This window comes from Cherax quadricarinatus, chromosome 6, assembly GCF_038502225.1.
Source record: "Cherax quadricarinatus isolate ZL_2023a chromosome 6, ASM3850222v1, whole genome shotgun sequence".
NCBI lineage: Eukaryota > Metazoa > Arthropoda > Malacostraca > Decapoda > Parastacidae > Cherax > Cherax quadricarinatus.
Genome location: NC_091297.1, coordinates 14,082,246 through 14,096,715, shown reverse-complemented (window position 1 = coordinate 14,096,715; position 14,470 = coordinate 14,082,246). Strand labels below are relative to the sequence as shown.

General features: G+C 37.0%; 1 protein-coding gene across 5 annotated transcripts in view; it reads left to right on the top strand.

The window, feature by feature from the left end:
- Positions 1–14,470, top strand: part of LOC128692303 (uncharacterized) — a 249,820-nt gene that overhangs the window by 217,533 nt on the left and 17,817 nt on the right. For 3 of the 5 annotated variants that reach the window (XM_053781413.2, XM_053781379.2, XM_053781389.2), the window contains 3 exons: positions 3,686–3,739; positions 12,215–12,409; positions 13,800–13,947. In XM_053781413.2, coding sequence (XP_053637388.2) covers positions 3,686–3,739; positions 12,215–12,409; positions 13,800–13,947 — 397 coding nt within the window. The remainder of the gene's footprint in view (positions 1–3,685; positions 3,740–12,214; positions 12,410–13,799; positions 13,948–14,470) is intronic. The other 2 variants (XM_053781397.2, XM_053781406.2) reach the window with 1 other exon arrangement.

Here is a 14,470-nt window from a genome sequence, read left to right as displayed (position 1 = left end):
TCGGCTAAGGGCTTTCATCCCGAAAATGTCCGTGTGGCCCTCAGCGGGCCCGGCCACTCCATGACTCCATGTACAGCCAGTGTCATTGTTTACAAGCCAGGGAGGACGATTCCACTCATATTTAGTATTATTTCATTGTTTTTAGTGCTTGAAACTGCTAAATAAGCCACCATGGGCCCAAAGAAAGCTAGTGCCAGTCCTGTGATAAAGAAGGAAAGAAACACAAGAAAATTCAAGAAAAAACTCGTAGCAAAGTACCAGAGTGGAAGAGGAAGAGAGAGTGGAGAATGTGCCTTCTGCAGCGATTCAGTGATTCTGCGATATGTACGATATTAAAGCAGCAGGTATTGATAAAGGCTATAGTGCTAGCCAGCAGTAAAGTGTAGAATTAACAGTGTAGCAAGTAAGGCAAGTGAGTAAGCGATAGAAAAACAACACGAAAGTAACTTTCCAATGTTGTTGGATGTGTGTAGGGCTGCTGAATATATGCTACCCTGCTATCTTCCACTACCCTAATCCTCTGCCAGCATCTTTTCCATCAAACTAACTAATTAAACTAACATCTCCTCCAAGGTAAGTGTAAATATAAAGTGTAAGTATAAAAGTAAATACATGTGTAAATATAAAAAGACCCCAATGGAAATATGTAAGTCACTCTGATTTTTTTGGGTTATCCTAGGTACTTTACACATATACTGCTATGTATGATCTATGTACGTAACTGTACGTATTTGTGTATACCTGAATAAACTTACTTATTTATAAATTAAAATGTAAATCTTTCTTATTTATAAATTACATACATTAAGTGGTGGGTTCTGCTGGTGCCTCTACCACTATGTATGGCTTCTCTCAGTGGCTCTTATAAACCCAACAACAACACTTGCACCATTTACTCCTCTCATACATTATGACATATTTTATTCATTCTAGAGTATATATCATGTTTCTATGTTATTAATATTGTTTATAATGTCATATTAGATGAATTGTGATAGATAAATAAGCCGTAGAGATGATATTAGCATCATATTGAAGCATAATAAACTTGCCTTCCTCTTGCCTCCTACATGTCTTCCATACACCAACAAGTCAAGTCAATAAAGGTAAGTGTGATGTTAAATGTACATTTATCCATTTTATTAGTGCTTTATTATATTTATTTGTCATTGTTTTCTGTATGTATATTTATATTTAATCTTCAATTTTTTTTTTTTCAACAAACCGGCTGTATCCCGCCAAGGCAGGGTGGCCCAAAAAGAAAAGCAAAAGCTTCTCTTTTCAGATTTAGTAACCTATACAGGAGAAGGGGTTACTAGCCCCTTGCTTCATTTAAAAAAATATTTTGTGTTAATACTTTTGGCTGTCTGAAATGGATTAATTGGATTTCCATTATTTCATATCGGGAAAATTAATTCGGCTAAAGGCTAAATCGGCTAAAGGCTAGCTCTCTGGAATGGATTAAAGGCATTACCTGAGGTTCCACTGTATTATACCATACCATAATACAAACACTTTACATTGTGTATAGGTTGTCTCCTTGTTGATAAAGTAAATTAAATAAAGAGGAACACTCCCATTCTCATGTAACCTCATTTTTAGAAGAAATAATGCTCCAAGTGAAAGCATATGAAAGGAATAATTTTCCACAGTTACCCCGAGTAATACTATACTGTACACATTTTCTCTGATGTTGGACTAGAGAAAACGTAATTCTTGCCATCACTCCTACAAGTTGTCTGGCTACCACATCTCATATTTATGTTAATTTATTCTACTGTGGGGTGTATTTATCATTTTTGTATCTTATGTAGCATGTTTATTATATAATTTTGAAAAAATATCATAGATGGATTAATGAAAATGTGTATATTACGTAATATACGACATTTAATGTGCCTCAGAGTGATTATTATTGAGTATTATTATTATTATCATTGTTAATATGGCACCCTTGAGACATAAGACACTCTTACTGATTTTAATGTGTACCTGCACGCCAGCACAGTATGTAAGTTTACTTTGGTACAGGTACACATAAGTATAATTATCAGAGTATATATAAAATATGAAATAACTTTAAAACACTTGAACTTTTAGAAAGTTTCCAGACATAATGGAGAGACGCAGAGCTCATGGACCTCACGGAGAATGTAAACAAACCGGGTGGGGCGCAGTGACCATGTTAGAAAGTCAGGTGGGGGAGCTGTATAGCGAGTTTTGGTCATAATTTCAAATGTCCATATTAGCAGAATGCTGTAAAGCAAAACACCATAAAACGGAGCCCTGCTGTACATGAATTGCCTACCAGTGACAGGGTGCATAAGTGTAGTTTTCCAAATCTCCATAGTAGAAGGAGAGGCCTGGTTTGGGAGTGAGGTACAAGGGCAGTGACCTCCAGAAGTGATTTCAGGTAAGCTCCAAGTAGGAGGATGCACCAGATTGCAACCACAGTCTTGCACACCAGATATGAAAGTGCTTTGGCCACATTTTTTTTTTTTTTTTTTTTTTTAAGACTTGATCAGCTGCTTGTTTTATATGTTTAGCTGCTGGATACATATTCAGTACTGTTTTATGAAACAGTTGAGGACCCAAGACCTGGTCCTAGAAAATGACTAGAGCCCATGAATATTGAAGGACTGCTAGGGCTTCAGGCTGAAGTTGATATGCACTAGGAACCCCTGGGGACTGAGGGAGCAGGGGGCCTGCATTATCTTGACAACCACTGGATCCACTGTCAGAAGAGGCCACTTCAAGTCCACTACTCTAATAAGGTAATCCCCGGATAACTCTGTAAATAAGAGAGGATTTAACTCGTGCCAAGAACTTGTACTGATGTACATGTATGATCACTACAGGGTTCTGGCCACAAGTAACAGCCTGTGAATAGAGGCAGGAGAAAGCTTGCACTAAGTGAAAAAAATGCAAGATGAACTCTTCTTTTGATCTAAAATATTTATGGAAGTGACTGTTGGGTGTGTTCCTAGTAGACCACCAGGGCCCTATCACAGTAGGTGTCTGATAAGAGATATGTGTTAGGTGTAACCCTAAAATTTCAAACTCATAAATTTTACATGATACACAGTATGTATTGTATTGTTTTTTCTTTCGAACTAGCAAGTGTGTATTATGGGACTGTTACTTTATTTCTAATATTGCTTAAGCAATATTGTACTTAGTGAATGACTATTTTAACAATTTTTAATCTGCATGTTAATTTTTTAAATACACCTACCATCCGACTTACGACCTGCTTGACTTACGACCACTCGACTTACGACCGTGTTTTTTATGCCAAATTTCTGGGAAATAAACAACTATTTGTGTTGTACACAGTGTTTATCCTAAACCTTACAGTATAAAATACAGTACTAACAGCATAAAAAGTAAAGTAAAACATGAAATACCAAAATAAAACAAAATAAAGTCATTACAAAAATGTTTTGTTGATATTCAGTAGTAAAGTTCGACTTACGATCATTTCGACTTACGACCGGTTTCTCGGAACCGAACTCGGTCTTAAGTCGGATGGTAGGTGTAATTTTTTTCTTTGCAATTTAATTTCTGAGTGTCTTGAATAGTGAAAGTTTTCCTAACAATTGTCCCCTGACACTGTGGTGCTAACCCTGACTTGTATTGTCATGCTCGTCTATGCTAATCCCTGTTTGTGCTTTCCTCGAGCTAGCAAGAGGAGGAAGAGAAAGGAGAAACTAAAGAAGATAGAGAAAGACAAGAAGAGGTAAGTTTTCAAAGAATAGTAGTAGTACCAATAGTACAGTGTCATGGCTTTATATCTCGCTTTATTTTACTTGTTTCATGTTTGGTAGACTTTCTTATGTACGGTACTTATTTATCACTTTGACAAACCAGTAATACTTGTATGAAAACTAATATTAAGTTAATTTATGGTCAGTTTTTAATATACAATAATTATAGTAATGGGATAGAACCAAGTTATTTACCAATACTGATTCTCGATTTTAGGCCAATATGTACCAACTTTTCTATATTTTTATTTTTAAAATTATAATAACTGTTCAACATTTAAGGAAATGTTTATTGCTCATTAGGTGTTAAATAACCCAGGAAGTTGTATACATCCTCTCTTCACTTAGCGACATACTTGTTTACCAGCAACTCGTACTTACGACGGGCTCTCTGACCAGTATGCATACCTAAATAATGTATATTAGAGCTGATTTCCTCTATTCTGTTTATTTCAATGCAGCCTCTTCTTACTTAACGACGGGGTTCCATTCCTAAGACCATGTTGGTAAATGAATTCGTCACTAAGCAAGGAGCATACTATAATGGTAGTGGGTTTGTCAACCATCTTTGATATTGTTTTAATGTCACCTTTGCACCATTTATAACATCTTTAGAATATTTTTAAATGTTTGTACAGCAGTGTGCTGTATATTGTAATATACAGAACAGAGGAAATCAGCTCTAATATACATTATATAGGTATGCATACTGGTCAAAGAGCCAGTCATAAGTCCGAGTTGTCAGTAAACGAGTATGTTGCTAAGTGAGGAGAGGCTGTAAGCAGTACACTACTATATAAACATTTAAAAATACACTAAAATTTTTATAAATGGTGCAAAGGTGGCATTAAAACAATTTCAAAGATAGTTGACACAAACCCACTACCATTATAGTATGCTCCTTACTTTGCAACGAATTCATTTACTGACGTGGTCTTAGGGACAGAACTCCATTGTTAACCCTTTGACTGTTTTGGTCATATATATACATCTTACGAGCCACCGTTTTTGACGTATATATACTACTCGTAAATTCTAGCGGCTTCAAATCAAGCAGGAGAAAGCTGGTAGGCCCACATGTGAGAGAATGGGTGTGTGGTCAGTGTGCACCATATAAAAAAAATCCTGCAGCACGCAGTGCATAATAAGAAAAACAAACTCCGACCGTTTTTTTTTTAATTAAAATGCCGACTTTGTGGTCTATTTTTGTATAGTATTTATGGTTGTATTCTCGTTTTCTTTGACAGAATGGAAAACATATTATAGAAATAGAGGTGATTTTGATTGGTTTTACTATGAAAAGAATCTTGAAATGGAGCTCAAAGTAGGGGAAACGTTTGATTTTTGCAGATGTTCAGAAGTAAACAAATGATGTCATTTTCCAATAAATGTCCAACTAGCCATTCTAATATGCAGTCATGAATGGGTTGACATTATTTATACAGTTATTACAATATTGCAGTAGTCTGCATAACAGTAAATCTTCTATTTTTTGTTTGAATAAAAATTTGAAATAGAAAACAAGAGTAATATCAGAGGGGCCTGGAGACTTGACTGATGAACAAAGAAAATGTTATTTTAGAGCCAGGAATGTCTGCATTGTTCATTCTGGACCCTATTTCGAAATTGTCATACTTTTTAATTTTCGTGAAATTGGCCAAATTGCAAATTTCTGACCACGTTGTTGGGTAGTTAAAATCAGTAAATGGGCAGTTTCTTGTACTCATTCGATAGGAAAAATGGAGTTCTAAAGAAATAGCTATTAGTTTGGTCGACTGGAACAATGGAATTAGCCAAAAATAGGGCTCAAATTGGGCGAAATCACTGATTCGTAAATATCACCGAGGTTGCTAACTTTGTGAGAGCGTAATTCCGTCAGTTTTCCATCAAATTTTGTTCTTTTGGTGTCATTGAAATCGGGAAAAGATTCTCTATCATTTCAAGAGGTTTTTTTTTTTTTTTTTTTTTTTAATTTTGGGACACCAGGATTTGGGGTTGCAACAGTCAAGGGGTTTAATGAGGAGAAGCTGTATTAAGTAATTTAGAGGCACTCCCATGAGGCTTTCAAATTAAAAAAAATAAAAAGATGCCCTAAAATTTTGAAAACTGGAAAATCGCACATTATTGTAATCACTGGAAATTTAAAAACTGAAATTATTGTTCAGAACATTAACACCATCCTATCTCCATTATTCAGCTCAGGACAGGAAACTCAGTTATGTGTGACAGTGTCAGTGTGTAGTGTTACTGTGTTTTTGAGAGTATCCCTCACACCCAATTTTACTATTTTAAAGCACTTGCATAAAGGTATTGGCAGTTGTTTCACAAATTCATATACCGATACCATAAAAATGGCCAATACTCACTGATACTTTGTCCCACCCCCTATTAATATTTAATATTTGCTATTAAACTACAGTATGAATAATGTAAACCCATCCATGACTGCATATTAGAATGGCTATTCGGACAGGTATTGGAAGGTGACATCATGTGTTTACTCTTGAACACAGCAAAGAATCAAACATTTCTGCTACCGCTAATAATAATAATAATAATAATAATAAATACAATAGAATTGAAGAAGGAAATTGTACAAAAATACGAGGGCTGAAGCAGTGGTGGAGGAAGTGGTTGACGCATCGTCAGTGTGGCTTTGTTTATGCTGGAGTGAGTATTAGTCTCCGTGCTCTTCCAAACATTTCACAATAATTCATTGTATTTGGTGCTTGTAGATTGAGTGTGACTGGAGTGGTTGAGGCAGTGGTAGAGGCAGTTATAGAGGCAGTGGGTGAGGCAGTGATATTTACTAACATATATGTTATAAATAATAATAGTACATTATGAATAATATTTATTATTATTATTATAAATGTTATTAATATTAACATGTACTATTATTATTTATAACATATATGTTAGTAAATACCACTGCCTCTATCACTGCCTCAACCACTCCAGTCACACTCAATCTACAAGCACCAAATACAATGAATTTTTGTGAAATGTTTGGAAGAGCACGGAGACTAATACTCACTCCAGCATAAACAAAGCCACACTGACGATGCGTCAACCACTTCCTCCACCACTGCTTCAACCCTCGTATTTTTGTACAATTTCCTTCTTCAATTCTATCATATTTATTATTATTATTATTATTATTATTATTATTATTATTATTATTATTATTATTATTATTATTATTATTATATTATTATTATTTTTATTATTATTATTATTTTATTATTATTATTTTTTATTATTATTATTATTATTATTATTATTATTATAATTTTTTTTTTTTCAACAAGTCGGCCGTCTCCCACCGAGGCAGGGTGACCCAAAAAAGAAAGAAAATCCCCAAAAAGAAAATGCTTTCATCATCATTCAACACTTTCACCACACTCACACATTATCACTGTTTTTGCAGAGGTGCTCAGAATACAACAGTTTAGAAGCATATATGTATAAAGATACACAACATATCCCTCCAAACTGCCAATTATTATTATTATTATTATTATTATTACAGTGGACCCCCGCATAACGATTACCTCCGAATGCGACCAATTATGTAAGTGTATTTATGTAGTGCGTTTGTACGTGTATGTTTGGGGGTCTGAAATGGACTAATCTACTTCACAATATTCCTTATGGGAATAAATTCGGTCAGTACTGGCACCTGAACATACTTATGGAGTGAAAAAATATCGTTAACCGGGAGTCCACTGTATTATTATTATTATTAGCAGTAGCACAAATGTTTGATTCTTTGCTGTGTTCAAGAGTAAACACATGATGTCACCTTCCAATACCTGTCCGAATAGCCATTCCAATATGCAGTCATAAATGGGTTGACATTATTTATACTGTAGTTTAATAGCAAATAATGAACAAACAAAACACTCACCACACTGAGTGGTGGGAGGGCTGGCTGCCAGTTGCGGGGGTCGGAGGGAGGGTAGTAGGGACTTGCAGAGGTGGAGGCAGTGGTATTTAATAACATACATGTTGTTAAGGCACAACGTATGTATTTAGTACAATTTATGACGTTTTCACATATTTTATGATTGTTCATGGTTCAACAAGTTAAGGAAGCAGTATTGTATTATATTTCCCTACAATACATTGGGGCACCAAACATTCACGGTTTTTCAACATTCGCGAGGCTCTTATCCCCTAACCCTCGTGAATGTTGAGGGAGACCTGTAGTTCATTTCAGACCCTCAAAAGCACACTTATAAAAGCACTTACAAAAGTACACTTACATAATTGGTTGAGTTGGGAGCAGTTCGATATTTGAGGTTCCACTGTATAATGAAAATCTGTGCATTATATGTAATTGCAATATTAATCATCATATCTAATAGTATTTTACATTATGTCTTTTGTTATTAACCCTTTCAGGGTTTCTGACATACTAGTACGGCTTACGCACCAGGGTTATTGACGTACTAGAACGCGTAAATTCTAGCGCCTTCAAATCTAGTGAGAGAAAGCTGGTAGGCCTACATATGAAAGAATGGGTCTATGTGGTCAGTGTGCACAGTATAAAAAAAAATCCTGCAGCACACAGTGCTTAATGAGGAAAAAAAAGCTCCGACCGTGTTTTTGGTATAAAACAGCGACTTTGCAGGGTATTTTTGTGTGGTATTTATGGTTGTATTCCAGTTTTCCTGGTCTCATTTTATAGAATGGAAGACATATTACAGAAATTGAGATGATTTTGATTGGTTTCATAATGAAAAGTACCTTGAAATTGAGCTCAAAGTAGTAGAAATGTTCGATTTTTACCAAATTTCAAAAGTAAACAAATCATGCCAAGCATCCAATACATGTCAACTGGAAAGTATAATATTCTATCACAAGTGCACTGATATTATTTATACCATTTCTACACCATTTCTACACTAATGCAGTAGTCTGCATAACAGTAAATCTTCTATTTTTTGTGAGAATAAAAATTCAAAGTGGAAAGCAAAAGAGATGTAAGAGGGGCCTGGGGACGTGACTAATGAACAGAGAAAATGTTATTTTAGTGCCAGGAATGTCTGTCTTGCTTATTCTGGACCCAATTTGGAAATTGGCATCTTCTGAAATTTGTGTGAAATTGGCAAAATTGCCAATTTCTGACCACTTTATTGGATATTTGAAATTGGTAAATGGGTGGTTTCTTGTACTCATTCGATAGAAAAAATGGAGTTCTAGCGAAATGGATATGATTTTTGTCAACTAGTACACTGAAATTGGCAGAAAATAGGGCTCAAAGTGAGCAAAATCGTCGATGCATAAACATTGTCGAGACCACTAACTTTGCGAGAGCATAATTCCATAAGTTTTTCACCAAATTTCATAGTTTTGGTGTCATTATGATCTGGAAGAGATTCTCTATCATTCCATAAGAAGAAATATATATATATTTTTTTTTTTTCAGAAAAATTTTTGACCCTGAGAACGAGTTTAGGAGAGGGCCTCTCAACCCTGAAAGGGTTAAGCAAACAACCTTATAGAAAACCTCCAGACATAATCGTTTTTGTCTTAGCCTGAAATGTACGGTGGACCCTCAACCAACGGTGGCATCAACCAACGCCAAATTCAACTAACAGCGCTCTTTGGCATCAAAATATTGGCTCTACCAACGGCCTGAGTGGGCCTAGCCACTCCAAGACTCTGTGTATAGCCAGTTTGCCAATGTTTACATAAAGCCGTTGCGGTCGATTCCACATGTACCTGCGATATATTTTCCAGCGTTTTTAGTGCTTGTAACGCTAAATAAGCCACCATGGGCCCAAAGAAAGCTTCTAGTGCTAACCCTGTGGTAAAACGGGTGAGAAATACTATCAAAATACTATCGTACCACAGTCAGCTGCTGCTGCACTACCGTCAGCTGCTGCTGCACCACGGTCAGCTGTACTACTTGAAGATGTGGAGAGACTGCTGTTGGTATGGCTGATCGAGAATACCGAGAAACGATTAACCCCAGAGGGTTAGCCACCCAGGATAACCCAAGAAAGTCAGTGTGTCATCAAGGACTGTCTAACTTATTTCCATTGGGGTCCTTAATCTTGTCCCCTAGGATGCGACCCACACCAGTCGACTAACATCCAGATGAACAGGAAAAAATGCCTGGAACTAGTGCTCATATTGGTGAATTTAAGCCCAGCAAAGGTTGGTTTGAGAGATTTAAGAATCATAGTGGCATACACAGTGTGATAAGGCATGGCGAAGCTGAAAAATTCCAACCCCAATAAGTGTTTGTGACGAAACGGGCCTGTTCTGGAAGAAAATGTCAAACAGGACCTACAATTCTCATTACTTAGGAGGGAAAGGCACTTCCAGGACACAAGCCTATGAAAGACAGGCTAACTCTCATGTTTTGTTGTAATGCTAGTAGGGATTGATAATTGAAGCCTTTACTCATGTATCACTGTGAAAATCCCAGTGTTTTCAAGAAAAACAGTGTCTCATCACTCAACAATACTCTTCAATAAAGGTAAGTGTCATTTTAATATTTATTTAAGTATGTATTGGGCATGTCTCATTGTTTTTTGTGTAGGGAAATGTATTTTCCATGTAGAAAAAAATAATTTTTTTTAATACTTTTGGCTGTCTGGAACAGATTACAGCGGACCCTCGCCTAACGATATTAATCCGTTCCTGAGAGCTCAACGTTGGGCGAAATTATTGTTAGGCGAATTAGTTTTCCCCATAAGAAATAATGAAAATCAAATTAATCCATGCAAGACACCCCAACGTATGAAAAAAAAATTTTTTTACCACATGAAATATTAATTTTAATACACACAATCTGAAGAAGAGATGTACAATACATGACACTTGCCTTTATTGAAGATCTGGTGATGATTGATGGGATGGGAGGAGGGGAGTGTGTGGATGGTCTTAGTGTTTAGAAGGGGAATCCCCTTCCATTAGGACTTGAGGTGTCAAGTCCTATTCCGGGGTTACTTCCCTTCTTCTTTTAATGCCACTAGGACCAGCTTGAGAGTCACTGGATCTCTGTCGCACAATATATCTGTCCATAGAAGCCTGTACCTCTCGTTCCTTTATGACTTTCCTAAAGTGGTTCACAACATTGTTAGTGTAATAGTCACCAGCACAGCTTGCAATAGCTGTGTCAGGGTGATTTTCATCAAAAAAGGTTTGCACTTCAAGCCACATTGCACAGATTTCCTTAATCTTTGAAGTAGGCAACTTCTTCAATTTCTCTCTCCCCTCCTCCGAAGCAGTTTCCTCAGGTCTGGCCTCTTGCTGTTGAAGATGATCTAGCAGCTCATCAGTGGTTAGTTTGTCATTGTCCTCCTCCACCAACTCTTCCACATCCTCCCCACTAACCTCACCAATATGAGCACTAGTTCCAGGCATTTTTTCCTGTTCACCTGGGTGTTAGTCAACTGTTGTGGGTCGCATCCTGGGGGACAAGATTAAGGACCCAAATGGAAATAAGTTAGACAGTCCTCGATGATGCACTGACTTTCTTGGGTTATCCTGGGTGGCTAACCCTCTGGGGTTAATCATTTCTCGGTAATTGTTTCATGTTAAGCCATACCAATAACACACTCTCCACATCTTCGAGTAATACAGCTGATGGTGGTGCAGCAACAGCTGACTGGTGCAGCAAAAGCTGACCATGGTGCAGCAGCAGCTGACTGTAGTGCAGCAACAGCTGATCGAGGTGCAGCAGCAGCTGACTGTGGTGCTGCAGCAGCTGTGGTGCAGCAACAGCTGACTGGTCCAGCAACAGCTGACGGTGGTGCAGCAGCAGCTGACTGTGGTACGATAGTATTTCTCACCCTTTTTACCACAGGGTTGGCACTAGAAGCTTTCTTGGGGCCCATGGTCACTTATTTTGCAGGTGAAATCACTAAAAACACTGTGATAATATGAAATGTTCCGATTGTATGCTTGGATGTGACCGCGGAGGCTGGCTTGTAAACACTGCCACCCATGGAACAAGTGAGGCTGGCTCAGGTCGCACGTGGACGCGTCTCGGACGAATCGTGTTGAGCGAGTTTTTTAGCGCTAGGATAGGCAAAATTTTTGCATTAAAATGTATCGCTAGGCGGATTTAACGTTATGCGATGCCATCATTAGGCGAGGGTCCACTGTAATTGGATTTCCATTATTTCTTATAGGGAAAATTAATTCGACTAACAACTAATTCGATTAAAGTCTAGCTCTCTGGAACGGATTAGAGCCGTTGGTCGAGGTTCCACTGTAAATGTTAAACTGTATCAGTACCATTCTTGTTAAGACAAACTGTTTACTCTTAGTAACTTATAATTTTATAGGACTTTATAGTTTGATTTTTTGGAACATTGTAAATAATTGATAGTACAGTAATAGTCTTTGCTAAAATAAAAAAAAAATTAAATGAGATACTTGTTCATATGTATTTTTTTTTTTATCATTCTTTTCTATTTTTTCAGCCAGGGGAACAGTGCCAGCAATCCAGTTACATCCTGGATGTTATTGAAGAGGAACCAGAAGATGATGTGGATAGAGTAGAAGATGGAGACTTTTCAGATAACTCTGAGAGTGGAGAAGAGGAATTTACCCCCTCCAAGTGGAATTGTGATCTTACACCCTCACACTCACTCCTCAAGAGTCCTCAAAATAGATCTGTAAGTATCCAATTACCTACACACTGTAACAGCAAAAATCTGTATTCTGCCCCTTTTAAGCACTAAAATAGTGCTTGTGTAGTCAAAAGTTTGTATCCTTCATCTACTATCCCTTCATTATTGTATTGCTAAACTATCCATTGTATCTATTATCTTGTTCATTTCCTTGGATTCATGAGCCAATGACCAATAGAATTTTCAAAGAAATTAGTAATGTAACATTTTATTGTTACTCTTTATTGGTCTCATTCTGGTGTTCAGAGCATTGAGCTTGAGGACTCCTTTATTTATGGTGTAGTTCAAGAGCTTCTATTTGGGGATAAGACATATAAGCAAATACTTAGGGTGCTTTAATTAGGAAAATTTTAACCTTTAATTTAAAGCAGATGTTTTCTGTGAATATTTCAAATGAAATGACTTTACTGCACCAACCAAGATAGGAATACCCAACAGGTGTTTCCTAGAAACAGTACCAATTTCCACAATGAATACCTGATCTGTCAAAGACTTCCCTACAAAGCAAATAACTTCCAACTTCCACAGGGATGGTGTCTACACCATCGCTTGTGAATATTGTCCCAAGAAATATACATATAGGGAAAACAGGCAGAAATCTTTTGATCTGCCTAAGTGAACATCAAAATACCTTCAACAGGGATGGCTTAAAGAACTCCTGCGGTCCTCCACAGGAACTCCACAAGATGTCTGATAAGTTGGAATGAGCCACATCCCTTCCTCGCTGAATGTGATCTTAGAGACCGATGATGTCTAGAAGCCTCACTAATTGCCATCACTGACACCATAGAACATAATACTGAATGCTACAAAATTTCAAAAACACTGGCATACTTGATATTCAACCAAGCAAAGCTAATATGAAAAATAAAGGACTTTGAGGAGGGTTCTTAATTCAAGAGCTTGGAGATGTGATGGTCTTAGCTGGAGCTTGATTCAAGGATACTGAGATGGGTTTTTGGTGTGGTATGGGGAGGTGTGTGATTTTTGTTTGAAGGAGTCACATGACATCATTGTCTACCAAACCTTATCTTAAATAAGCCTCACTTGCCTTTTTTTCAGGTTACTATGTTACACTCACTCCTTACTTTATGCCTACATACACCTGTTAATTTCAACCTGTGTGTTAGAAGTGATGAAGGTCCCAAGACTGAAACATTTTCTAATAAATATGTCTTAGTGTTTGCTCACATATCTTTTTGAACCATAAGGTGTGTATAGAAGGAGCCACAAAATTACATAAAATAATATTACCAATTTATAAAAAAAATATTTACAGTGGGTATTTTTTTAGATAACCACTATTAGTGGACATCATTATAATGGCTGTTATAGTCATAGAAAATTTTTCACAGCAGAAAAACTAAATTTTCAGAGCTTGAAGAAAAGGGTACGTTGGAAACGTCAGCGTCACCACAGAGTGTATGAATATCCTCCAGAGCCACGTTCCTGGGAGCCTACACCCACAGAACCTCATCGACGATCTTGGGGACGCTCTTCGTTAGACTACCTTAGCCTTGCAGGTTTGGACTTGTATTACTGTTATGAAAATTCTTGTTTCAATTTTATAATCTGATGGAGTTTTCCATGAGGAAGTGGAACAGAATTCTTCCTCTGTAAGCCATGCATGTCGTAAGAGGCGACTAAAATGCCAGGAGCAAGGAGCTGGTAATCCCTTCTTCTGTATACATTACTGAAGTTAAAAAGAGAAACTTTTGTTTTTTCTTTTTTGGGCCACCGTGCATTGGTGGGATACGGCCGGTTTGTTGAAAGAAGAATCTGATGGAGCAATTAAATCTAGTACAAGATACAGAAAGAGATGATTGTGGATGTTATGAATGAAAAGAAGCTTGACGTCCTGGCTCTAAGTAAAACAAAGCTGAACGGGGTAGGAGAGTTTCAGTGGGGGGAAATAAAGAGGATTAAGTCAGGGGTTTCTAATAGAGTTAGAGCTAAGGATGTAGTAGCAATAATGTTGAAGGGTAAGTTATGGGAGGAAAAGAGGAAATATAAATGTATAAATTCAAGTATTATGTTAAGTAAAAT